This window comes from Calonectris borealis, chromosome 4, assembly GCF_964195595.1.
Source record: "Calonectris borealis chromosome 4, bCalBor7.hap1.2, whole genome shotgun sequence".
NCBI classification, from domain to species: domain Eukaryota; kingdom Metazoa; phylum Chordata; class Aves; order Procellariiformes; family Procellariidae; genus Calonectris; species Calonectris borealis.
In genome coordinates, this window is record NC_134315.1 from 27,133,884 (window position 1) to 27,161,719 (window position 27,836).

At 38.9% G+C, this 27,836-nt stretch overlaps 1 protein-coding gene across 1 annotated transcript; it reads left to right on the plus strand.

The window, feature by feature from the left end:
* The first annotated feature begins 4,683 nt into the window (after nucleotides 1-4,683).
* Nucleotides 4,684-26,802, plus strand: NSUN7 (NOP2/Sun RNA methyltransferase family member 7). Its single transcript, XM_075148977.1, has 14 exons — nucleotides 4,684-4,819; nucleotides 8,780-8,910; nucleotides 9,271-9,630; nucleotides 10,024-10,082; nucleotides 12,491-12,621; nucleotides 13,851-14,003; nucleotides 15,228-15,411; nucleotides 17,035-17,245; nucleotides 17,884-18,027; nucleotides 18,773-18,874; nucleotides 19,420-19,537; nucleotides 22,909-23,026; nucleotides 24,691-25,346; nucleotides 26,285-26,802. Exons 3-13 carry the CDS (start codon nucleotides 9,318-9,320, stop codon nucleotides 25,309-25,311), a joined length of 2,154 nt encoding a protein of 717 aa, XP_075005078.1. The 5' UTR covers nucleotides 4,684-4,819; nucleotides 8,780-8,910; nucleotides 9,271-9,317; the 3' UTR covers nucleotides 25,312-25,346; nucleotides 26,285-26,802.
* Nucleotides 26,803-27,836: the final 1,034 nt, after the last annotated feature.

Consider the following 27,836-nt stretch of genomic DNA (forward strand, 5'->3'; position numbering starts at 1 on the left):
TGGAAGTTGCCACTCAGGAGCAAGATCTTGTTCCCATCATAGACAGTTCCATAAAAGTATCAACTCAATGCACTGTACCATCTTTGAGCCACCAAGTTCAGGTTTTGCCATATCCAGTCCTCGAGTAGTACTATATATAGTTTAAACCACTAGCTTACATAAAAAAGCCTAATGGCTTCCTAACCCTCATCTTGAATGAAACAAATTCATATACCAAATTTGACATGATTTAGCCTAACAAACACACTCAAGTATTACAACTTCTGCAGGAAGAAAATGAGATTTAACCTTTTATTGTGACTCTTAATGTTTTACTCTGTCAGCAGTTCATTCATGCACGACTTCAAGGGCCAAGCCTGCAAACTGGTGAGACACTTTAGCTCCCACCAAATAAACCCTAATGAGATTACTCAGCTTCCAGGACATGCTAAGCTCCGTGAAGAAAGGGTCCAGAAGAAACAGAATAGTATTTCTTTTCTCCCTGCCCTCTCTATGAATCAGTTGAAAGTATCCAGGCTAAAGAGTCTAACTTAGGATACGAAGGAGTTTTAAAGGGGTTTTCAGTGAGAGGACAGTAGCTAAAAATGTCAGAGACAAAAAGGAGATGAGATGGTGGTGCTAATATATTTTTTTCTAAAAAAAAGACAAATAGTTCCAGGTACTGAAAATTCTTAGCAGAACTCTTAGCAAAATAAACAGAGTTTCTGCATTCGCAAATGAATGAAATGAAGAAAACTTTCCAGGGTTTGGGGTTTTTTTTTTGGCTCTGGTAACTTTTGTGTTTTACTTTGAACAATTCTGGAGAAAAACTTTTATTAATGAGTATGAATTAATCCAATGGACAAAATGATTGAAAAGTTAACAGGAAAATAATGCCCTTAGTTACACATGCAGCAACTATTTGCCAGATAACATAGACTCACACTTCCCCAAATAACAGCAGAATCTGACCCTGGACTCGGTGTCCCTGTGGTTGAGAATATCCTGAGACAGTCACAGTGGATCAGCTCCACTAAATTAACACACCAACTGGTCAGTCACCTATTGCATGCATCTCTATTGTTACGTAGAGCTGGGTAAAAAAAAAGTTTTCCTACCCCTACAATCCAAATGTCTACTCCTGATGTGTGATGTGTGTCACATCCAAACGTCCTTCCTGAAATTGTAATGCTGCAGTAAATATCCCAGCTGTAGTAGCTGGGCTTTGCCTGTTTCCCCATTCCGCAGAGGGCGATGGCCAAAGGCTCTATGTAGGGATCGTTTCGGTGGGCAGCTTCCCCTGGCAGGTCCCTGCACTCCCCTGAGCTGACAAACATGGGGAGGCCAACAGAAAACCGAGAACATTTCCATGCAGGACGGCTTGCCACACTGTATTCTGGCCAGTCCTATAAATCAATATTATTTGATTTTTCAAATTATTTTCAAATGTTAGTAACAATTTAGGAAGTACTTAAGTGGGCTTCTGGCGAATGTTATTTTCTGTAAAAGAGGGAAAACAGACTTCCTGACCTTTTTGTTCCTTTTCATCCATATTCACGTGGCTTCAATGCGCGTGGCCTCTTAGTTTTGACTTCTAACACAGTCAAACAAAAATGACAGACTAATCCATGCTAATATCAGGCAAATAAAATTCAGTAATATTGCGTTCTAACAAATGTAAAATAGAATTGCTGATGCAAGACATTTCAAAATGGCAGCTTTTAACGAAGTAGTTTGCACAAGTTAAATTCTTATCGTAAGACCTCTTACTTTCCATGCTTGTCCTGAAAATTGTTTACAGAAACAGTACTGTGCATTCAGTTGATTCAACAGTGGCTTGGTACAAAAAAACAAAACTGCCTTTACATTCATGTTTTTATTTCTTTTAATACATATATGCCACAGGGATGAAAAGATGTTGCTTGAATCTTTTGTTGTGTATTTTTTAATTTACTAGTCCAGGTGATGAGCTGTTAGAAGAAGCAAATCCGCTCAATGCATATTTCATTTTCTAAACCAAGATGCTTCATTAATACATACTCTGTATGTATCCAGAGGTACATGATACACATGAGTTTAGCAGTGTCAATAAACTCTATGGTAAGAGGCTTTCTCTTAGTTCCAGAGAATCCTAAAGCACGTGCTCGGAGCAAAGAATAGTCAGACACACTCCTCAGTGGGTGCTCAATACTCAGAAACAGAGTACATTCAAATTTAGGATACAGAAGACTTCCCATCCCACTCCTTTAAATCTGGCTCAAGAGCCTCCCATCAGAAGCAGCACTGCTCCAAACAGTTCTTATGCACAGGTAACCAGGAGACTGAAGACTGCAACTTTAAAACATCTCCCTCTGCCTAAGCCAGCAGAGTAATGCTTTACAATACGGAGTTTAGATCACCAGAAAAAGAGAATTTTTAAATCCTCATCAGCATCTCTCTGCTGGTTCTGCCATGCCCTGCTTCATTATGATTTAATTTGAAAATCTGTAATGATTTCATATAATTATTGGGTATTTGAACAGGAAAACTACTCACCTTCCATAAGTCTTCTTTCAAGTTTCTATTCAAATGCATGTGAAGAAATTATTTTAATATTTAAACCATTCAGACACTTGTGAATGATTTGGTGTCTCAATTTAAAAGCATGCTTTTGATGAATTTAGACATACTCCAGTTTGTACTGGAAGTGCTTAATCCTTTACTTCTCATACAAGAAGAAATCCTATTGCCTTTAAAAGCGTGACTTGATTTCCATCACCTTCTCCTTCAAGCCAGTTGTGTTTGCAACTAATCTGCCGGCTCTGAATTCTCTTACTACTTTCTGGTTCTCAGTGCCAAGACCGAAATGTAACTGCAGGAAGAACCTGAATTCATAAAGCCTGGTAAGAATAACAGATTTTTTTTCCCGATCTTCAATAGCAAAATAATATCTGTCTGAATAATATTCACCTGAAGGTGAAAGAATATTCACCTTCACTTTGAAGGTGAAATAATAGTATGCAGAAACGACAATGACATTGGGCAGTAATTTCCAATCATGTCTTTTAAAAAGAGCTGCCGTATCTATTTGGACAAAATGAAATAAACAGCATAAAAAACTCCTTTCCATCTATATTGTAACTACTATAGTGCCCTATTGATCCACACAACCTGTTAATCACGTATTCCTCCCCTTCGTCAGGAAGGATTCAAGATTTGTTCGAACTACTATGTGCAAAGTTTGCTCAGCCTACTTGGCTTGCTTTGTAATTAATTGCTGCTGTCACAATTGCAGCAGTGTCGCTGGAGCACGTAGCAGATCCAAACCAGAAAGGTGTCTTTGTCCTATCAACAAACTAAGGATTGTTTTTAACTCTCCAAATTTTCTAGTCCTGATGCACGCGATTGCATGGAGTCGCAGGTTGGCTGTATAGAGTCGCAGCTTGGTTTGATTAGATATCTGATAATATTGATACCAGAAATACTTGGCTAACATCCAAGTTTCCGCAGGGATAACAAGCGTTGGCTGGTGTGCCTCAATGAAGCTTGTTCTGAAAAAACACTGGGACCTCCCAATTTGTAAAAACACGGATGTGCTAGGATTTGTACTAAGCTTTACTAAATGCACAGTCAACCTAGACCCTGGTTACTTCGTTTTTGTGCAGTCCTACTGCAGAAGTGAGTCTGAACTTCTAACTTCCCCATGTAAGAGCACTCGTACCTGTGGCAGATGCTTGTGCGAGGTGCCAGGTAGGACTGTATTGGAGAAATGACACACCGAAGGTCATCACGGATTTTAACTGAATCATGGGGGATTTTACCATTTTCCCTTATTAAGGAGAATTTAAAGATTGCCCATAATGGCACTGATGTAACAGGAACAAGTTGATGAGGAAAAAGTAGATTTCTGACAAGGCTATGGCTGATTTATTGGTGGATTATTGGAGCAATTTCAATAAATGTTGGGGTTTTTTTAAATAAAAAGTCTGGAAACACCTTAAAAGCCTGATCCAATTATGTGTTTCGAGACTCTGAGTAAAAGCTGAGGTTGAGACAGCTAAAACATTACAAGAGCATGGTGTACAGCAATAGCGCCCTGCTAATTTCAACTGCAAATGAAAACCCAGCACCTTATCTGGGGCTATTCCTCTATTTTTGGGATTTCCAGTCCTGTAACTGGCAGTGTTTCAATGCAGTTAGAAATGTGCATGCAGGTAACATTATTTTTTAAAGTGGGGAGTTTACAACAATTAATGCTGTTTGGGGAATTAAACAAGTTCTTTTAAAAAACAAAACAAAGCTAGAAAGGGAACACGCGATGCGAGCAGCCCTTGCTCCCCAGAAGCAGGGATCTTTGCGAAGGTCCAGCCACGGCAACCCTTGGGAAACCCATCTCACACACAGACGTGCCGTTGCCAGGGGGATCTTGGCATTTTGTTGTGGCTTCTTAATTACTTAAGCGACTCTTGGAGAATCTCTGGAGGGAAGGGCTCGGCCTGGCCGCTGCAGACGGAGCCCCGGCCTGCCAGACCCCGCTCGGCGGCCGGGCGGGAGCGAGTGCGGCCGGCCCCGCCGCCGGCGCCTCACCGGCCCCGCAGCGCCTCCGCCCACCCCGCCCTCGCGCTCGCCACGGCCCGAACCAATGCCCCGGCCCGGAGGGGGGCTGCTGGCGGGAGGCCCCGGCAGGCGGAGGAGCCAGGCAGGCCGCCCCCCCCGCCGGAGGACAGAGGGTGGCGGCGTCCCTTCCCGGACCCAACGGTCCCCAGCCCCAGCGCGGCCCGGCAGGTGGGCCTGTGGGCGGGGCGCCTGTCCCGCCCAGAGCCGCGGCTCGGCTGGGCGGGGGAGAGCCGCTCGCTGGCGGGTAAGGGTTAACGGGGGCGTGTGGGGTCCGCCGGCGGGGTGGTCGGGGGGGGTTCCGGTCCCCTGCCCCGGCGCGGCCCGGGGGAGCCCCTCAGGCCCGGCGGCAGCGTGAGGCAGGCCGCTCGCGGGGGCCGCCCCTCCCCGCAGCGCCCGGCGCCGCCATCCCCAGAGAGAGATACAAGCGGGAGAAATCCTGTCAGGAAAAAAAGGACCCTTGGGCTACTGCTGAGGGGAAAGGGTTTAGAAGTCGCCCTGTCCGCACCTGTATGGTTTGGGGGGGGGGTGGGGGTTGGTTGTTTTTTAAGGCCTTGTAGCCCAGTGTTTCAAGAAACCCTTTGCGTGTTTATACAAACAAATATCTTTTTTCTGTGTGACTGTACTATGAGTTGTCATGGACCGTTTCTCATAAATAAAGCCCAGTCAGGGAATGGTCTTGTCACTACCTTTTCTTTTCCTGACTTTCACTTATCTTCCCTTCCCTCCAGCTTCGTTAACTGAAGTTGGGGACAGTAGGAGCTTTGCGATCCATTGAAGCTCTGTTCAGACAGTCTCAGCTGACGTTAGAAAGCAGATGTGGTTATGTACACCCGTAAGATTAGTAAGAAAAGAACTACAGTATGTGAATCATAGAATTATAGAATCATAGAATTATTTAGGTTGGAAAAGACCTCTAAGATCATCGAGTCCAACCGTCAACCCAACACCACCATGCCCACTACACCATGTCCCTAAGCGCCACATCTACACGTCTTTTAAATACCTCCAGGGATGGTGACTCAACCACTTCCCTGGGCAGCCTGTTCCAAGGCCTGACCACTCTTTCAGTAAAGAAATTTCTCCTAATGTCCAATCTAAACCTCCCTTGGTGCAACTTGAGGCCATTTCCTCTTGTCCTATCGCTAGTTACTTGGGAGAAGAGACCAACACCCACCTCGCTACAACCTCCTTTCAGGTAGTTGTAGAGCGCGATGAGGTCTCCCCTCAGCCTCCTCTTCTCCAGGCTAAACAACCCCAGTTCCCTCAGCCGCTCCTCATAAGACTTGTGCTCCAGGCCCTTCACCAGCTTTGTTGCCCTTCTCTGGGCACCCTCCAGTACCTCAATGTCCTTGTAGTGAGGGGCCCAAAACTCCTCTGTAGTTCCCACTCTACTATTTGAAACCTGCAATCTTCTTATCTTTATTGGTATTGTTTGTACTTGGATAATGGAAACTTGTGTTACGGGAGTCTATCTGCATCCATAATACAGGTGTTTTCAGAAGAGAGATTTGCGCAGATAATGGACACAAGAAGGACCCCCTTTGCCTTGTGATGCTACTGGTATTGCTTGTTGAACTGTTGTGCTAACAGCAAGTTGTCCTGATTGTTGTCATCAGTTTAGTGGATTATGACTTGGAAGCAGAAGTGGGGAGACTTTCTTGTCTGTTTTCGATGCTTTCACAACCAATATTGTCCTGTGATAGCTGCTTGCTGTTTACAACACAAACTCTAGGTGTCATGGAGAACAGCTGTCCAGTAACTGTCCATTACATTTTAGTCACAGGTGTCTCTAAGTTCCCTTCTTCTATATACCCCATTAGTACTCTAACTTGCAAATCTGCAAGTCTAAGGAAAACAGTGTGGAAGTATACTGGCAAGAACTGGGAAACTTTATTGCAACAGCAAGTTTCTGGTTTGTAGATGAGGCAGTTGTACCTCTAGTCAGCCAGATCACTGAGAGTATGTATGTATTTTTAACGTTGAATCAGTGTGCTAAGACTGTATGGAGAGATGCTGGATTTGGGTCCAAATCAGATTAGTTTAGCGTTTATAGGACTCAGGAATATTATAAACTTTGATTTTATTTTCTTCTATCCTGACATTCTTTCTTCATCTCTCTTCAGCGACCCCCTAACACAACAAATTCATGTTTCATTTGAAGATTTTCTTAACTAAACAATGGAAAAAAATGTTTCTGAACTTTGAAGGCCAGTCTCTCTTTTAGGAGAATGGTGGCTTCCTTGGGACCTTGAGGTTTTTTTTCCTCTCAACCGAGTAATCTACTTGAGATTCAGCTCATTTCTTCCATAGACAAAGGCAGGGTCTTTTCTCTCTTCTCTAGTTCTTCCCAGCTGAACTTCATATTAATCAAGCTTGGTGTTCTCTGCTTGGCACAGAGTTCAGTAATCCAAGCCATGGTTTACAGTGTTGCAACCATGCAGTGTGTCTGCACAGGGCAGAGCACTGTCATCTCATCTTTATTAAGATGACATTTGTCTTTGGGGAAAGTGTATTTATCACATCACCTTAGTAGAGTGTGTCTCTGGTCATCAGGAACAGTTTGGCAATGATGTCACAAACAGTAATCAGGAACCCTGGAAGTCTTGAAAGTCCTGACACCACAAACAGGTGGTGTCATATTCTAAAAAGGAACATATTCTTGCTACATATTCTAAAAAGGAACATTTTGTGTTCAGCTGGAGAACGGGTTTGAGCTCCAGGTCCCTGTTAGATGCTGTCCTCATTTCTTTGAAGTCATATACATATCTTCTGGTTAAATTAGTGTAAACATCCTGAAAGCATTTATGATTTTTTTTCCTTTCTAAGCACAAGAGTTTCAATTTGGTTTAGGTAACGTGATACTTTATTCTAGTGAAGAATAGTGCTTTCCTTTGATAATGCTGCTTGTTCTGTTTCAATATGGCTTCGTAAAATAAATTTGTGTTTGTTCGATGGATCCATCAGTACTGCATCTAACACTAGGGATGTTGGAGCTTAACTCCCACCAGAAGAAGCTGTTTGTCTGAGGCCCAGGATCTCTGTAAAGAGACAGTAAAAATTGCTTCTACAGGGTTAGCAGCTCTCAGTTTTGGGGAGCAAATCCTGGGAAAGGAGAATGAGATGTGGCCTCCTCGAGATGAGCTGCCAGAATTCAGGAAGCAACACTAGTCGGTTGTCTGGAGCATGCTGGGCTGGGCAGACACTGACTTGTGCTGGTCTTTGAGAGGGGAGGAATGGTTTGAGTGTCACCCATGTTGGGGAAAGAGAGCTTGCACGGGGGAATGCTGGCTCAGCATGGGACATTTCATGGCTGCCTGCTGGAGAAGTAACAGCTTGTGTTCCTCCTTTGCCCTCCCACCCTCTGTGCTGCCATCCTCCTTCTCCACTATGTTTTGTGTGATGGGGGCAGGAAGGGGGAGAGGAAGAAAGGATGCTGAGCAAGTATGTCTGACCTGGGGAGAAGAGGTATGTAATTTATCCTGAGGTATGTGGGGAGCACAGCAAAAAAGCTTGAGAATGGTTGTACTGAACTAAATTATGTAGCAAAAGAGAAGATCCCTTCTGTTTGGTCAGAGTATCACCTTCTTTTTTTGACTTTTAGACTAACAAAAAGAACAAATTCTTCTATTCTGTGCTGTTAATCCTAAAATATCCAGAACTATTTGTCAGCACCAGATCCATGCCTAGCTTTCTGTGCTAAAGCTGCGAAATTCCTCACAGTTCTCTTGTATTATTGTTCCCCAGGCAGGAAGACTAGTTTTTTTTTAAAAAAAAAAAGTCTTTGCGACTAAATTTTTCTTGGCTTAGCCCTCTTCTGAACATGTAACCTGACTTCTAAGCCTCCAAGCATGGTCATAAATGCATGTTATAGCAACCAGAGCAAGTGGGGTAAATCCAAGCGCTGTGATGGATATACTTTAAGTAGGTTTTATGTGGAACTTAAGCATATTTTTGGAATCAACTAACACTGGGGCTTTTTATTTTTCTTTTTCTTGAAGCCCTATTTCAGCTCTGGGGAAGGTAATTTTTATTTTATTGTTTATGTAAGATGTGTAGAAAATTTAAGAAATGCACATGGGCTTATGGAGAGTTGGATAATAGCTTCAGAGACTGTCAGAATGGATTTCCTGCAGTTAAAGTTGTGCTGTTTAGGTAATACATTAAATACATTAACACTTAGGTGATCTCCATTATCCATTTTTAGGAATAGATACGCAGTTTAGTGGACAAGCATGTGGATTTCACTGCAACTCTTTTCAAGATGGTTCTTCTTTGGAAGAGACGATGGCTGCTTTGAAATTTCTGCAGTGTCCTTTTATTAAAGGAAAATTCCTAGTAAGCGATACTATTCTGTCTGCAATAATAGTGCTTCTTATTAGACACAGAGAATGAAATCTCTGCATATAGTCTGTTTAGGATCATTTATTGTAAAGCACTAGCGTCTTTGAAACAAGTAACCAGTCTTTGTATCTGCATTAGTGAAAATAAATAAGGTAAGAAAACTATTATAAATATTTCTTTATTATATGTAAGATGATAGACGTATAGAAGTATAGATGATATATGTATATACGTATTTGCAGGATTAGAGCCTAAAAAAGAAAATAAATTGTACTGAAAATCTGAAAACGAAGGGAAAAGTGTATTCTAGTGAAAGAAAATGTCATAATTCAATACAAACTTTGGTTTTTGCAGAGGCAGCAGGATTGTGACTTGCACTTACACAATCAGCAACTGGAAAAATGCCAGGTTCTAAAAGTAACTTGGTGTCTTTACATGAGGATGTTATAAATGATACTTCAGACGTGAGTGAAATGAAAATTTCAGATGAAAAAGGATCTGTTGAAAAAAGAACAATGACTCTGATTGAGAAGAATGGCTATCACGACTTTGTATACATGAACGCAGCCAAGATTTTTCAAGGCATTCATACTGAAAAGCGTAAGGACAGAATATTGGTGCGGTATGGTGATGACTCAGTATCTCCCACGCTGCCTTTTAAAGATGAGTATTCTCAGCGTGTATCTTATGAACTAGCTTTCAATGCTCTAAAGTGTAAGTACAAAACTTTTGCAAGAATTGCCAACAGAAATGATGCAGCAGAGAAAATATGGAAAAACAAAGTGTTTAGTTTCTGTCTGACAGCAGAGATCTGGGGAGTTTTTTGTTAAACTACAGGTTACTACTAGACTACTCGTATCCCTCAAATATTTAAATATATGTAAGTGTTGTGGGCATTTTGTGAAACCAAACATTTAAACTCTATACTTTTTCACGTAAAGGAATTATACTTATTTAGAGTTGCTACTGTTTGTGATTGAATTTGCCCTTAATTTTCAGTGATATTTAAACTTTCAGCTTTTTCTTTAGTGATTTGTAAGTTTTTCTTTTTCTTCTGTAGAATCTTGTATCATAGTGTAACTTGTCAATATTTTCTTTTTTTTGCAGATCAAGATCTTCTAGAAGAAATATTGTTAGATAGTTGTGTTTACCCATGCCAGTCAATAGTAAGTGAACATTTTTGTGAGGAGATAAATTTTGTATTTTCTGACTTGATGTAATTAGAATCTTTTCTGAGGATTCTGCAACATTCTTCAAAACAACATTTGTTGTTTTGAATTATATGATAGCCTGATACTGAAATATTGCTGTCCTTTTTAGTTAGTTGTCTAAAGTATCAACCTCCAGGGTACTAGATATGTTGTTTGAGAGATTCTTGTTGCACCTTACTGCTGGGAATCAAAACCTTCAAAGAAAGAAGGTAGGAGAGTGAACCATAATGCTTACTGCAGTGTAATACTTGCTTAGTGATGATATCCGTGAGCCGGTCCATGTCTGTGTGCTTTCCTTCCCTGCTGTGTCCTCTTGTGAGTGGGGAAAAAAGTCATGTTCCCTTCCTGTCCCTGGGAGTTGGAAAGCATGGAGTGAACCCCATCAGACAAAAGAATGCATTGAATCCATGTTTCATTTCCTGGGCAAACTGTATTGTATATAAATATTGTACTTGTACTGGCAAAAATTGGTCCAGTTTACTCTCTCAACATGCTTTCCTGCTTTGACATGAAAAGAAAATCTAGAGCTGACAGAGTAATCTGCTATTCCTTCCAGTTTTGTCTTTGATGCCTTTGAAAATGACAAGATGAATTTGAACTGCTGTTTTTTGTGGAGATTGATGTGAGCAGGCAGATGATCTAACACATTTGATTTTTGCCTTGTTTTTGTAAGGAAGTAAGACTTATGTGGTAACATTTTGTGTTTGGGGGTATTTCCCTAATAACTTGAGTTTTATAGCTAATTTCGGTCATATTTGTGAGAAGGTAAGATTTTTTCGAAGGCATAAGTACTATAGGAATTTCATGAAAAGAGGTAGACAAGAGTAACTGAAGTGCTGTTAATCAGTGTCCCTAAGAAGGAGATGCTCCCTGTTTTAAACATTTAGACATGGGAAGGAGATTTTACATATGTCCTAACTGCAGAGTGGTTATTATAACTGAGCTTATCGGATGTTATATAGAATCATAGAATCATTAAGGTTGGAAAAGACCTCTAAGATCATCAAGTCCAACTGTCAACCCAACACCCCCATGCCCATGAAACCATGTCCTTAAGCACCACATCTACACGTCTTTTAAATACCTCCAGGGATGGTGACTCAACCACTTCCCTGGGCAGCCTGTTCCAAGGCCTGACCACTCTTTCAGTAAAGAAATTTCTCCTAATGTCCAATCTAAACCTCCCTGGGCACAACTTGAGGCCATTTCCTCTTGTCCTATCGCTAGATACTTGGGAGAAGAGACCAACACCCACCTCGCTACAACCTCCTTTCAGGTAGTTGTAGAGTGCGATGAGGTCTCCCCTCAGCCTTCTCTTCTCCAGGCTAAACAGTCCCAGTTCCCTCAGCCACTCCTCATAAGACTTGTGCTCCAGGCCCTTCACCAGCTTCGTTGCCCTCCTCTGGACACGCTCCAGCACCTCAATGTCCTTCTTGTAGTGAGGGGCCCAAAACTGAACACAGTGTTGGAGGTGCGGCCTCACCAGTGCCAAGTACAGGGGCATGATCACCTCCCTGCTCCTGCTGGCCACACTGTTTCTGATACAGGCCAGGATGCCATTGGCCTTCTTGGCCACCTGAGCACACTGCCGGCTCATGTTCAGCCGGCTGTCAACCAGCACCCCCAGGTCCTTTTCCTCTGGGCAGCTTTCCAGCCACTCTTCCCCAAGCCTGCAGCGTTGCCTGGGGTTGTTGTGGCCGAAGTGCAGGACCCGGCACTTGGCCTTGTTGAACCTCATACAGTTGGCCTCGGCCCATCGATCCAGCCTGTCCAGGTCCCTCTGCAGAGCCTTCCTACCCTCCAGCAGATCAACACTCCCGCCCAGCTTGGTGTCGTCTGCAAACTTACTGAGGGAGCACTCGATCCCCTCGTCCAGATCGTTGATGAAGACATTAAAGAAAACCAGCCCCAAAACTGAGCCCTGGGGAACACCACTTGTGACCGACTGCAAACTGGATTTATATTATTTTTTATACCGAAGAATCCCACAAGGGACAAATTGATAGACAAGAAGTTTTTGTTAGCTTAGCTAGTCAAGGAACTACTTCATGAGGAGAAAATAATTTCAAGTTTAAATTCTGATAACATTAAAAGTTGTTAAGATATAGTATATTATCTGTGTGTATGGAGAATGTTTTTAATTTTGACAAGCTAATTTTAAGTTGTGTATTTGAATTTTTAAAAAATTCTTCAGTGTTTAACTAACTCTCCATGAGAAATTACTTCGATATTCTTACAAATAAGCGTTTCATTGGAGTTTTTAATGCCTCTTACATGGGAGACTGCTGTTTGGTATGGCTCTTTTTGCAGAAGTAAGGCATGCTTTGTGTCACTTTCTCTATCGAGTTGCTTTTCTGTTGCAGCCAGATGAATTAACCAGCTTGCTTGTTGTGATGCTTTATGACCTACAAGACCGAAAGTTTCAAGCACGAGAGATTTTTGATGAAGAGGAACCTGTAGCAGAAGTTCAGAAAGTAGAATGTTATCTGTACAGGTATACATGCTAAGAACTTTTTTTGTTATATATGATATGATATATATATGCAGATATATTATGATATATATTAGCAGAAATACAGATTTGTATAACCAGTGCCCTTTTTTTATAATTGTCAATATTATGATGTCTTTCAGCTTCAAATTTTGTGGGCTTTGTTTTTATTTTTAATGAGAACCCAGTTGGAAGGGAAACCTTCATATTCCTGTAGTTAAGAAAAATACAGCTAACAAATTATCTTTATATTGTGGATTATTGTGCTAGAAAAAGGTACCTTATTTTGGAGTTGTTGAAACTTTTTTCATACAATTTTAGAAAAGAAATGAAATACTCAGTCAACATTCATAAATATAAGTGTAATAGAGTCAAGAGGTCATGGAATGGAGTAATATCGATTTATTTAGCAATATTGCTATTATGGAACTTTGCTAAGTATTTATTATTTTAACTAACTAGAACAAAAAAAAGAGGATATGTAAAATAAACATTTTAAGTAGTGTTCCAGTATTTCTTTCATCAGTTTGTCGATGAACTCAGCAGGCATTTGTTGGACAAAATTGTGTTGCTGTTGTATTTAGAATAGCCCAAAAAGTTCATGAATATCATAAGTGCAAGGTATTCCTGGAGGGCAGTAAGTAGTATACCTTGACATCTGCAGTAGCTCACCAGCAATTTTTATTTGCTTTGAATTATCATGTATCAAAATTATGCATAAGACTTGTGGGAAGAAAAGACTGGGAATATATCCTCTGAGATTTTCACGTAATAATAATAAAACTGACTCCTGGTTGCATCATACTTGTGTTGTTTCTGTACGCATTTAGAGGTCAACTTTCCTCAAATGCTCATTCTGCACATACATGTATTTATATCTTCAAACATACAAAAAAATCTGATGATTGTATTCCACAGATTGCAGTTCCAAAACATATTTAGTTTTTTTTAGCTGTCTGACAAAACTGACATATTTGAGAGTCATCTGTCATAATTCCAGTCCCATGCATTTAAGTACAACAGTCTTAGCTATGTACTGCTACCTTCCATCTACTGTTGTCTGGGGTAGAAAATGTTCTATAACTGTGTATTTTCTGTAGCAGCTTGCAAAATGAGGTCTCACTTTTGGTTTTGGTTTCTGAGCAAGATAGTATTGTAATAGAAATATTGCATGTTACTAGCTGGTGTAAACATTTGTAAAACTTAGGAAACTTGTGATTATGTTTTTGTAGTTTTAGGACCAAATTGGCAGCTGCACTAGCAAGATGTCGCATCAAACATGATGCTCTTTCAATTGAATGCATTCTACCAGAAACGATACGGAGGCAGGAACAAAGGGCTTCTGCTTTACCTTTATGTGTTTGGGCAAACACATTTAAAATCAGGTAGGGTCTTTAAAGTATCATCTAATATTGACATTTTTACATATGAAGTGATATAGTTTGCTACAGACTTGTTTTAGAATTTCCAGGTTATATTACTACCTTATGTTTGTTTGTAGTTTTTATATATTGCAGTAATGGTATTCATAAACTGTAACAAAGTTGTGAAACAGTTTTTCTTACTATTCTGTTGCTTGTGTGGGTCTCCCCAAATAAACGAGGAAATAAAGTTAGAAAAAACTATATGGGTCAGTAAACTATGTGACAAAAAATAGAGAAAGAGAAAACTTCTTAAAAAGTGGGTGTATTACTGTAAGCCATAACATTGGCAAAGCGTGTTAAGACAAGATACAATACTTAAAACTGGTATTTATTCTGTAAGGGTAGTGTAAAGTTGAAATAAAAATACACTTTTTAAAATCCTTATATTTGGTGGGCTAGTATACATGCAACATTGGTGTTCCCAGTTTTGTGCTAACTGATATATGAATCGTACCAGGCTATCCTGTTATCTGTTTTGTTAGACAGATAATCCATTTTATCATGTTTTCAAGAATTCTTTTTTCATACTCTTGTCTTGGACCAGTGTTCTGTGCTTATGTTATAGGCTCTTCAAGATAGAGAAGGTGTCTTATTCTGGTTGCAATCCTTAACTAAGACTGAGCTGAAAGCTGCTGCATTGACACTATGTTTAATGTACCATATAAGCTTATGGCACTGTCTGAAACTGCGTTTCGACAAACAAGTCTTGGTGTATATACCTTTAAATCTTTATGATATTTGAATTGCAAACCTCACCATTTATGCCTTTATTACATTTACACAAGGATTATTTCAGATATCAGCCATTGGTGAGCTGGGCTAAATTGAAAACAATTGAAAGAACTAAACTATTGCAGCAGTAAATTTGCTACAGTGTCTCCTGAGCACATGGACATTTATGTTTTGATGCTTTGAATCATCCTCTGGAGACACATACCTCTTTCTTAATTTATTTTATCAGACTTATTAACTTAATTGTTTCAAACCAGAATTTATATGCCTAAACTAGAGTGAATTCCCTTCCTGCATTAGGCAGTATTGCATTTTTTATATACATATATATATACACATGTGCATATATATACATACACACAAAAAAAAAAGGCAAAAATCCATATAATCAATGTGAACTATATTGCTTAAGAAACTGTTGTATATTTAATAGTCAGAGTTGTATGTTAACAGCCTTCAAGATGTTTTCAGAGATTTGAAGAAGAAGGGATTCACAAGAGTTCAAACTGTGTCAGACTTTGACCGCTATACTTACTGTATGGACCAACATTGCAATGATGTATTGGTTTTTCCTTCCTCTCTTAAAGAAGAATTGCTTAATTTAGATCTTTTTGCAGATTGCAAACTCGTACTGCAGGTGAGTTGATGTCACTCTTGAGTAATATGATCTGCAAACTAAAATAATGCTTTGCATTAGAACGAGGTCATGTATTGTGTGACTGTCCTATTAAATCAGTCAGGCAGCAACATACTCTCATGAGGTTTTGGACGTTTCTAATAAACAGAAGGTTAGAAACTGTTTCACTTATTAAATTTAGCATGCAAATGTTAATGCTTATAATTGATAGCTACAATTCAGTTAGTTGAACGTTTTAAATTTAATCTTAAAACTGTTGAAAGAAACATCAAAAGAGGTCAAAGAGGCAGTCTCACTTCTGAAAATGTGAGCAAACTTTCTATGTAACTCTATATGCATTACCCCCAGTTAGCAGATAATGGTATGCTAATATTACAGTATCTCTTCCTCTTCAACTGCATATTTGTGATGGCATGATGACACTTCTTTGAATTGCGTGCAGTGTGGTTCCTAAATCTCCACAAACCCCACTGGTTCTTTTTCCTGACTTGCTATCATTAGCCTCTCCAGGCAAGATTGGTCGCAGGTTCCTGTTGCAGAGCGGTGGTTTGGAGTAACCGTGCAACCACACACAACCACAAATTACCTGAAGCATCTGATGATTTCTGAGTGCTTAGCAGAAACATTTCAAAAGGGTATTTTCACTTGATGCTTAGCATTTTCTGGAAATTTTAGCCTCAAAATTTATTACCCAACTTACAAAGTAATTCCATATTCAATATTCAATTTTAGTATGTGTATTTTGAGTAGATGACTTACAGAAAAGAACTATACCTGAGGGCCCCATAGGTCACGGGAACAAATTCTGAGTATTACTACTTAAGAACATTCAAAGTGAGGAAGCAGAACCCTCAAAAACTCCATCTCTCTTTGGTGGGGTAAGGTGGTACTGTATGCTGTAAGTGGATACATAGACATTGATGTGAACTTAAAGGTTTAGTGTTTTTTTTTCCCGCTCCCCTTTATCATCAGTGTTTGCCAGATTTGGTGCAAAACATGGTACCTGTGGTCCGTATCTTCACTCTTTGCCTTTTAAAGTAATTAGATGGAGATAATGTTTGATATATCTCTTCTTCTTTTCATCACCTGTAGTATGAGATCATTTACTCTTGTTGAGAGGTCCCTGTGCTCCCTGCATTCAAATCTGCCGGTGTTGTTGAAATTTCAGCAAAATCTTGGTCTTTGATCTGTAAGGGCTTCATTTCACCTATAATTATCGTCAAGAGCTATGTGAACAGTTTTGCATTTCTCTGTTAAGCTGCCTCTGAGGATGAATTCTGCATATTGTAGCCTATGCTTGTCTTTTCTGGAACTGGCTGTTGCTAAGAGTTCTTCCGTGTGGGGATGATACGCACTTACATTCTTTTCACCTATAGATACTATGCTTTCTTATGCATTAGTTAGAATTAAATTATTTAAATTTAGTGAGTGACTTAATAAGATGTTTGGTTTTGTACTTTATTTAATTCTATATTAGCAGCTATCCCTATTAGTTTTTCTCCTCCCTTCTTTCCCATTTGTCATGAAAACAATGAAATACTTTTCTAATTCGGAAAAGAAGGTTGGCATTCATAGAAACCAAATTAGTTGGCCATACTTAATTTTTGTGTCATTGTTTTCCAGGATAAGTCTCGCAGCCTTGCTGTACATTCTGCACAAGCGCTGTTGAATACAGGTGACGACATTATAGTGGCTCACGTAGGTTCCCATCTGACCATTGCCCATATGTCAGTGCTGACAAATCACAGCCTGTCCAAAATTTTTGTTTGTGGTGTGAAATCTTCAGCAAAAGCAGCAGAACTGAGGAACTTGCTCAGTCACATGGGATGTCAAAGTAGGTGTTAAAACAGTTGGTATGCATAAAGTATTGTAATATAGATGTTTGTGGTATCTATAAACATGGCATAATTCTATCAGAATTCAGAGATCCCTTGTTTGACGACTTGGGGAGGGCAGTAACAACTTGTTTTTTGTCACAAGGTGAACTGACAACTCTTCAGCTACAATGAAGTTAATCAAAGGTTGCAGATTAACCATGTCATAGATGCAGGCTCCTGAAAGGTCACAGTGAATTTTTCCATATACGTAGTTACTGTATAGCAGTTGGTGTAGCTGGGAACTTTTGGGTCTATTTATTTGGTGTCTTGGCCAAATTTGGTGTCTTTCAGCCTGATTTTCAGCTGTTTGAGTGTGTTAATCCAGAACCCATGCACTTGTCCAGTTTATCTGGAGGACATGACCAGAACAGAATGCAAGAAGACTCTGGAACCCTATTAGCTGTCTTTTCAGTGGAAGATGCTAAGGTCCCTCAATCCGTTTGAAATCAGTGGGGCATACTTCAGAGGATCAGGGTCTAGCAGGCTCTAGGTCTATGGAAGGCTGTGTAACACCACTGTCTCTTCACCTTTATCACATTAAAGTTAGGCAGGCTTGCTTGCATGTAGAACGGTTGAGTTTTTCCCTTTTTTCCAGATATTCAGTTGTTACATGAAGACTTTACTGAGATTGGACCAACAGACCCAAAACTTCAAAAGGCAAAAGTTATTTTGCTGTTACCACAGTGCTCTGGACTGGGTGTTGGCAATCCAATAGACTTTATTTTAAATGAACACGGAGGTAACTTTTGATACAATGCTTTCTGGTAGAAAATAGTATTCAAGTATTGTGATCTGGACATCATGGCTGTTTCAGTAAATTGTGTCATTTTATTAAAAAACCCCTTTATCTTTTAGATTTTTATTTTAACTGCTATAGAACATACATATTAAATAACTTGCATAATTCTGTGTGTAATGTACATGCAGGCTACTATGGAATACAAAAGAGAATAAATCCATTATACGACGATTTTTCCACACAAAGTGAGCAAGAACGTATTTGGTTTAGCTTAGGATTCTCAATAAGAAAACAAAACCTTTCTAGGTAATCTTTCTAGGTGACATTGAAGGATTAAGAGCGTTTTGTAAAGGCAGTTTCAAGCCGATAGTATGAAGTTTGAGGGTTATTCTGGAGAGCAGAGTGTATATAGCCCTTCTTTTAAAGTAAAAAGACTATAGGCAGAAAATTTATTTCAAGATACCAATGTGTATATAATTTTCCATTGATTACATTCCTTTATTTGTATAAGTCTATTCACTGTACAATTTTCATTAAATAGAAGCAAGTAAAAGGCAGTAGTAATTACTGGTAAAGAGGGAAAGAATCATCATCTAGTTACTCCTTGGTATTGTAATTTGTAAAACCTGTCTTCTCAGTGTACCAGTAATAACCAGGTCTGTTACCAAAGCATTTTCTGTAAACAACTGGATTTTAAGACACTAATACAAGTTGCAATAATAAATTTACAACTCTTTGCATTTAGATGCGGGATTGCTAAGAGACCTTTTCCAGGGATCTGTATCTGAGGATAAACTCAGTATTCTTGCTGAGAGGCAGCTTAATGAGTTGATTCATGCAATGAAATGTAAGTGTGCTAGCTCTGCAATTTCTGGGAAGACCTTGTACTGTCAATTCCATTGTACTATCACCAGTTTTTATATAGTTAAAAGTACACTAATTATTAATTAACAGTAAGTGTGTAACCAAAACCCCTAAATAATGATCTCCTCAAGTTTGAAGGTATTTCTATGTCCTAGTGTTCACCAGCCATTAATACAATAACCTTCAGCATTGTGTAGAGAACTGACTGACTGGCTTAGTCATACTCTGCTTTGGAAAAGTTGTAAATGTAGTCTGACTCCATCTGCATGCTGCCACTTTCTCACCCCCCTCCTTTGGTAGCTGTGTGAAAAGACTGGATGCAGCTTTGAATTGGTGCTGAAATCGGCAAATATTGGAAAAGACTTTAATTACTAAAAACCACTAGAGATTGAATACTAATGTGTGCAGGAGGATATATTTTATTGGTAAAAATAAAGCATAACTTTTATGATGCTTTCAGTCCTTACTAAACCTCCGTGTGTATGAAGACTTTGAACAGTGGAAATTGTTTGTTTGTTTGTTTTGTAGTTAACAAAGTACAAACTATTGTTTACTGCACTTGTTCAGTTTACCCAGAAGAAAATGAACTAGTAGTGAAAAAAGCACTGGAATCTGGAGTGGAAGGAAATGAAGTACAACCATATAGGTATGGAATGAGTGGTTTTGTCTATGGAAAAATTAAAGTATAACCTTAAATTGTAGCTTAATTCTTATCCTAGACTGATCTGTGTCTTGCATTAGATTAACATTTAAAATATTTTTTTGCTGCCTCTCATTCCATTCCTTTTGATGTTATGAGAGTACTAAGTAGTATGCTCTTGACTTTTTCATCTAATATTTTTGTTCCCATCTGAAATCAAAGTGGGAGGAAATAACATTGTGGTGTGCTTCTGATAGAGCTGTTCGTTTCACCCTATCAGTATTCAGAGAATGAAGCCAGTTTAAGATAAAATGGAGACTAGAAGTCAGGGAGCTTGCTAGCGTGCTCTCAGCTTCTGACCTAGAATGATCAGTTTCAAAGGAAAAAGAAATTAAATCTTAAAATGTGAGAATAATATAGAAGAATAAGAGCCTCTGCTGTAGGATTGCGCATCCCTGTATTCAGATGAACGACTTTTGGTTACAGTAAGAGAACATCCTGTGCAATCATAACAAATACAAATACATATGAAAAAAGTATGTGTGTTGTATACTTTATATGTAGTTAAAACCTGTCAGCTGTCACCCCTGTCAGCTGGAGCAATTGTTAAAAGACTGATGGGTACTTTCTGGATTTTCCTTTCAGTCACAGTAGATAAATGCAAACAGTTGGCACTTGCTTGCACATAGATGTAACAGTTGATTACAGGATGCAGGTTAGAAGAGTTTATGCTGCCAAAAGCGCAGGAGAGTAATACTGTATTTTTAGATTTTGTATTATCTTACATGACATTAATGACCTGGCTATCGTAGGGAAAGGTTATGTAGTTCAAGATACCATTCAGTGTAGTTAAATTTTGCATGATTAAAATGGTAAATGTTAACTGTGGCCAGTCCAAAGAATTTTAAAAAGAGGTATGTTGTGCATAATGTTAAGATACAGTACAACAAAATGCATCTTTCTTGCAAATCACCGATAGAAAAGAGCAGCCTCCTTAAATTTTTATGCTAAATAGAATGAAATAAGGGTAGGTCTTGCCAATGATGCTATGCTAGTCCAGAAGCATTTATGGACTCTTGCTGTAAACTGTGTTTTCTTTTGGGATTTGAAAGACTTCTGTGAAGTCTGTCATGTCTTGACCTCTATGCAGCTGTTACTCTATGGGGATAATTAGGGGGACCTTGGAACATAGTGGTCTCTGAAGTATTTGAACACAAATAATACCTAAATTCATGATACATATAATAGAATTTGTATTTAAAAAAAATTCTGAGATTTTTTTTCCGGAGCTTTTATTTTTTCAGAAAAAAATTCCCCCTTGTCTAAAACACCTCCCCTCCCCCCAAAGCCAAAACAAAATCTATTCAGTGTTTTGCAGAAACATCATAAAACTTGTCAAACCACCAAATTATACTTTTACTTTCAAATACAAGGCAATCTCAGATGGTAAGAAAAGGAGAATAAAATTACATTAGGATTTTTGCAGACCTGAGCAAATTTGTGACTGAAGACTAATTGAACTTCATAAAAAACAATTCCAGAATCAGTTCCTCCTTCACTGTCGTGCACATATCTTGGATGTTTTCGTGCATAGTTCTTGCTACAATAAAGCTGCTGGTAACCAGCATAAACGGAGCAGTAATAGAACACCATAAATAAAATACGTAGTGTGATTATGCTTGTCTTAAGATGAAAGCTCAAGCCGTTTAAGATGCATGTACTACTTACAACGGTTCCTTGTATGCTTTCCTTAAAATTAGATGATAACTTATTTGACTAAAAGAATGCAGGATAGAATGAAAAACTCTGTTGCAGAATTACTAGCCCCCTAGCCCCTGTGTTCACAGCAGTGTCTTTGAGAGGCAAGTTATACTAATAAAAACATCCTGTGTGATCATCACACATCTACTTAATGTTAATTTCCTTTTGCAAGAAAATTGAGGGCTTTCAGGAAACTCTTACGCCAGTTGTGCTTACGTGTGTTATATCTTTTGGAATTACTCTGCAGTGCTGGAGTAGTGCCGAACAAAATACGGCTGTGCTGGAGTTTGTGGTCATACAGCTGGTTTTAGGGCTGTGAAATTGTAAAAGTGATTTCAAACACGTAGCCACTGTCTAAGCTGAGCTTACCTTGAGGATATGACAAACGGTTTATAGCAAAGGCTTTACCTTATGTAAGGGTGCACACTGCAAACAGGTGTGTATAGAGGAGAATCTAAACCATTCACGTATTTCCCTTTGGCCTATCAAATTTGAGCTAATTTCTGCATCAATTTTCAGGATCAGACCATCGGTTAAAGGGATTCTGGTAACGATAATCTGTATACATCAATCAAAATAAAGATTATAACTTTTGTGCATTGAATGACCTGATCTAAAAGCGAAAACTTCCTACGTGTCATAGGACATAGAGTTTTATTCAGTAAGGCAAGGAGGACGTGAGCCTTGTAGTCTGTTTTACCAAGTTCGGAGGGACATACAAAAAATCCAGATTACGGTGAAAAGCTGGGAACAAACAGTTTTGCAGACTTCCCGTTAGAAATGGACTAGCCAGCCACATCAGGATATTGCTTACAAATATTGAATGCGTTTCTCTGTAACCGTCTTTGAACAAAGCTCTGTCTCAAGGGAATCAATGGAGCGCTGAGGAGGGGCTGTATCTTACAGTCCTCAGCGCTGTGAAGAGGAGGGTGTAAAAAATACATAAGGACATTTTGAAGCATTTTTCTGTACTGAAACAGCTTAGTACTACTTTAGTGGCCTTATGAGCCAAGTCCTTGAGGCCTGTTTATAACAGCTAGGGATTACTGGAATACAGGGCGAACGTGAGAAAAGGCTAGTTCGTCCTTCCTCACTGATGCACTGCAAAACTTTAAATTTGAAAAAACAGCACTCAATTACTACAAATAAGAGAATTCTTCTAACCTAAGATTTTTAGCTTAGATAGATATATTATTTATTATGAGCATATACTTAATAACTCAAAGTCAACACCTCTACAATTTCTGTGTACTGCTCAGTGTTTTCAGAGCATTCCCCAACTTCATGGACAACTTGATAATCTAGTAATTGCAGACCTGAAAAAGAACATAGTTGTTAATTATGTTCATACATATTTATTATCTGGTGGTTAATATACTTAATTATTGGAAAAAATTAAATAGGAATTATTGGAAAGATGGAAAAAACAGAATTAATTCCAGAAAGCTGAATTATCATGTCTTTCTTGAATTGCATTTTTTTTTTAAAAAGAAGATAAGGCTTTATAAGACTGTCATTAAAAGACATAATCTGGAAATTTCTTTTAATATATCCTTTTTTATTTCCTTTTATATCCTTAAATATTATTTTCTGGTCATTTGTTTATTTTTTTACAGGCTTATTCCTCCTGTTTTTTCTACTTGCTCCAAGTCAAAGGCTTCCACTGAATTTTTTTTCAAAATGGAGCCATCAGAAATTTCCAGTGGCTGTTTTCTAGCTCTTCTAGCAAGAGAGGTAAGCTAAGAAAATTACCATTTAAAAACACTTTACAGAAAAATAATATTGCCATTTTCCACAAAAGAATATATGAAATGGAACATTTAAAAAAGTTTCCTGGCTGTTCTTTAGTTGTCTTAAGAAGAAAGAATAGGTGAGCAGTTGAAATGTGCAACTCCTAGAGTTTTATGCTAGCAGAACTTTCCAATATGTGCCTTTTCTTCCGGAGCTGTTCCTGATCAGAGCAGTTTCTTGATCTAAGTCAGTGCTAGGAACATCTATGGAAATATATTGTTGCTGTTGTCACAGCTTGGAATGAAATACACAACTTGATTAGACTCATGATAAATGGTGTTTAGTAAAGTTGTTTGTTATGTCTGTATGGGTCACCAAGATTTGCCAGTATCCAAGCAGACAGCGTCACCCGTAAGGATTAAGACTTCGTTATAATTTGAATAAAATAGGGATGAATGTGTTTCCTTCCAAAACTAAGGCATATGCCAATCTGGCTTGAAAGGCATGGCGCTTTTGCTGAGTGAATGGAAAAGTCTTGGCATGATTCCTGAGGAAAGGCCTTAAAGGGCTAGCTTGCACCTCTGAGCATCAACATTTTCCTCTTGAGTCTGAGAAAAGCAGGACTTTTTTCACCAAAAGAGGAAGGGGGGGAGCTAATTAGAATTTCATTAAAAATTAAAGATATGAGACCTTATTTGGTTATTTGTACCACTGTCTGTCATACTGCAATTATAGTGCTTGAAAGAAGCTCGTGTCTTGGGGGGGAATTAGAAGAGAAGATTTTATTAGAGTAAGAGAATCACACATGAAAAGCCTTTCATGTTATCTATTATTGACCTCTTTCTTTTCAATGTAAAATATTTTTAACCTGGCTCCCTGAGCTAATAAGTTTTCCTTAATCATGCTGTGTACATCTGCCTATCATATTGTCTCCCTCCAGAAAAAAAAAACACTTTTGTTTCAGGTAGTTGTTTTGAATAATTTTTTAGTCAAATTCTAATGCACAGAAGCAGTTGCTCCTACGGCCAATTTTTAGGTGATCCTGGAAATGAACATTTTCCGCAAGGCAGAAAATGTGTACTTATAAGTATAATTTAAACTGAAATTTCTGGTTTATAGAAACCCTCTTCTTGGCTAGTTGTAAATAGTTTCTTCCCCATTGCTTCTTTTTACATATTTGGTTGTTGACGTGGTTCCTCATTAATCTGAGAGTTCCTTGCTTATGTATTGTGAGCAAGGATTTTCATTATCATGAAAATTATCCATGTTTAACGTTATTGATAGTATTTCTGTATTTTAGTACCTATTTCTGATACACACACATTTATATGTATATATGCATGTTACTACAGACACATTACAGAGCAAGTCAATGTAGAGAGACATGTAGTACAAAGTCCAGAATTTCGTTTCCCCTCTTCAGGCCTGTAGAGGGCAAAGTCTCTGAAGAGCAAATGCTCAGATACCTCTTTACACAACAGTCACGTTCTCAATTTCTTGAACAAATAGTTTCGTTAGCATTTATCACACGTGACTTAAGTCCTTCTGCTAGATCCTGCCATAGTTTTCTCGTGGAGTAAATTCTGAGTGATCTGGGATTAAAGGACTGAGTTTGCAGCTCTAAGTTTGTAGCTTAGATTTATTGTTGTTTCCTTCAAAATTTTCAGGAAGATTCTTCTGAAAATGTGCCTGTTAAAGACATTTTGGCTCGTGCTGCAGCAAAAGGACTATTAGACAGCATTGTAGAAAAATCAAAGGAAGAGGAGAAAAAGCGACCAAAAGTAACACCGTGTAGAAGTAATATTACTGGTGGTGGTCTAGAGCCAAAGATTGCGGAGTTCCTTCACCATCAAACTGTATCGAATACTAAGGCTGAAGTTTCCGTGTCTAAAGCAGTCAGTAACATACAAAAAAAGAATGAGAACCAAACAAACAGGTGTGTTCAGCTGAAGAAATTGACCATCAACCCCATTTTAGACACAGCTCTGCCTAGAGTGCTGAAGCACACATCTCATTTGTCACCTATGGGCAAGGCGTATGAAAGACAGACACTTGCTAGAAAGGCACGTGCAGAACGTAAGAGGGTTGTATTGAAGCCCGTGGAAATTGTCTTCCCTCCAGTGATAACACCATACGTAAGTTCACGAGGAAACAAACCCAGGACATCAACTCATTGGTACTTTCATGGCTGGACTGGAGGAGAGGGTTTGAGTGGTAGGATACTTCCACCACCTCTGCCTAAATTGGTGAAACCAACTGTGCTTAGCCATCCTCGGCCGTGGCTGTAAGAATCTTCAAACTTTGCCCTACCTTTATAGAAAAGGTAAAGATTCATATATATATTCATGCATCTACTTACAGTATATCTTTATGCAGGATAATCTTGCTCTGGGAAAGACATATATTATGGGATATTTGCTTGGTAATATCCATGTTAGGTAGTAATTTTAAACTGGTAATCACACTTTAAAGTAAATACAGCTCAGCTGCATAAGGCTGATAGACCATTGGGGAAAGTGAGGTCAAAAAACTATAGCTTCTTGCTTGCTATACCCTTTAAAGTGACAAGTTAAAGCATACGTCTCCGTGCCCTCCCACCCCCATGACCTGCATAGATCTATAGGAATACTCAATTTCAAATCGATTTTTTTAAAGTGAGACTGCATTTTGTAAGTGGCTATTTTTCTTTACAAGTGCTAGATACATTTTTGTGAGTTACCATTTAGACTGTGACACATGGAAAGTAAGCCTTGCGCAGTAAGCCAGTCAGTTCACCTTTATATCTAAAACTAGATATGAGCTTTTGCACAGGCAACTGGCCAAGCACGCTAAAGCCCATGCACAGGCTTTCTAGTACTTACTCCCCTGGTTTCTACTCAGGTGTGCTTCCAAATATTAACAATGAAAACTAGATAAAATATTTTCATGCTAAAAATACTGAATTGTCACCATAATGTCATGTCATGGCTCATACCTGCTTTTCACCAACTTTCTTAACACAAGCAGTTCTTAGTTGAAAAGAGCTGCTACTGTCAAAGTAAGTTATTTTTATAAATTCTATTGCTAGTCAGGGCAAAGGTAGCTGTGGCCCAAAAGAGAAGTTTTCCTCTAAGCAATCATTTAAGATATTTGGCAAGAGTGTTGCCAGTAGTGTTGACAATATGGTATGGAATCTTAACCTATTTGATATGTAACCGAGTCTGGATTTAGACCTATCCAGAGAAAATGTAACATCTCTGGTTTTTTCCTCACCCTCACCAGTCAATGTAGCTGGATCAGCACCACCTTTAGAAGAAAGGATTGAATGATACTACACCAGCAGTGTAGACAGCGGGCTCTTGTTCATCAGATAAATATCGTTGCTTCACGGAATCAGTGAAAATTTCTTTTAGCATTTTAATCTGAGCAGCTGTCCTATTCAGAGGCATCACTCACCTGCTGCATATCCCTGTGAGTAACCTGTGCTCCTTACCTGTTCCAAAAAAAGATGAACTCTGCTCTAGTTCCTGAACAAACTTGTAAGGATAGATCTAGACCTGTGCACATGCAATGTGTAGAACTGGAAAAAAAAAATCCCTATTTTATTTCAAAACCATCTTAGAGGAGAGATTCTACATGTTAGATAAAAGGAAGGAACAATAAGGAGATTTTGTTTTTTTTTTTCAATATGGTTGTTAAATGCGTAAAATAAACTTAGAGATTCTGCAGTTAGAGAACTGAACTATTTTTTAAATATAAATCTGTATCATTCATTATTAAATATAATTAAAATTACTTGTAAAAGAACATACACGTGTCTGACGACAGAATTTCTGGGCTACTTACGTCATATGCGTCATGATATCCCATAGCCGGCCTCATCTTGCTTTCAGGAGTTTGCATCTTTGAAGCGTTACGGAGGCTAAACCAGTTAGAATCTTGCTGTCTTACCAAGAATATCCAAGAGCTGGTCGTGAAGAATTTCATTCTGTGGGCCAGCAGCTTACTTTGTGAGCACCGAACATCACATGGTGGCAACATCTGGGGCTGACCCTCTAAACCACCAGTATGTTTTTCCCTCCCCTCAATCACAATTTGGAACAAAAGAAATAATTTCCCAGTTTCACGGACCAGTAACAGTTGAGACAATCATTTTATGTAGCTAAATTTATTCTCAGAACAGATTACATTTAAATGTGGAGAAGTGGTCAACAGCAGGGAAAATTGTCCTTTTTGGTGTCAATCAGGTGCTTTATGTAAGACTGAACTCTGCTAATAAACAGTGGGTGTGTTTCCTTCTTTCTTACTGCTGTTAAAATAAATCAAACCTGCTTTCGCTGACTGTACAGCACAAGTTTTAGCAATGTATTAATTAACCTGCCCAAGAAAGGAGTATCGGGGTTAACGGTAATGCTGAAAGGCTGAGCCCGTATTAGCTGTTGAAATAAGAAAGTTCTCTTTTCCATGGGTGATTTACTAACGATTTTAGATCCCTAGTTAAATGATCTATGAAATGCTTGACAAAATTAAAAGAAAAGGGAGGTAGAACTCTTGGTGACACAGAACTGGCGAAGCTATGAGACACTCCATAGTTTTTGCTCCTCTGTCACGAAGAGCATGTGGTTTCACTAGGTACAGGTGACTGCGCACGAAGTATATGGCTAAGAACTCATTTTACTGTGAATGGATTCTATGCCGTTCCATGCAATTTTTGTTATTCCTGTTTAACCACCCTGTAGGTGGCCTCCGTAGCCTTACATCTCCCACACCCCCTTGCTCCCCTTCAAATGGAATAGTAAGTGGCTTAAATAAAACCTACGGCCAGCACTGCAGA

Coding starts and splice junctions, on each gene's coding strand:
- NSUN7 (XM_075148977.1), top strand. CDS start 9,318: ATGCCAGGTTCTAAAAGTAACTTGGTGTCTTTACATGAGGATGTTATA. Junction 10,083..12,490: donor TTTACCCATGCCAGTCAATA/GTAAGTGAACAT, acceptor TTTCTGTTGCAG/CCAGATGAATTAACCAGCTT. Junction 18,028..18,772: donor TATTTTAAATGAACACGGAG/GTAACTTTTGAT, acceptor CTTTGCATTTAG/ATGCGGGATTGCTAAGAGAC.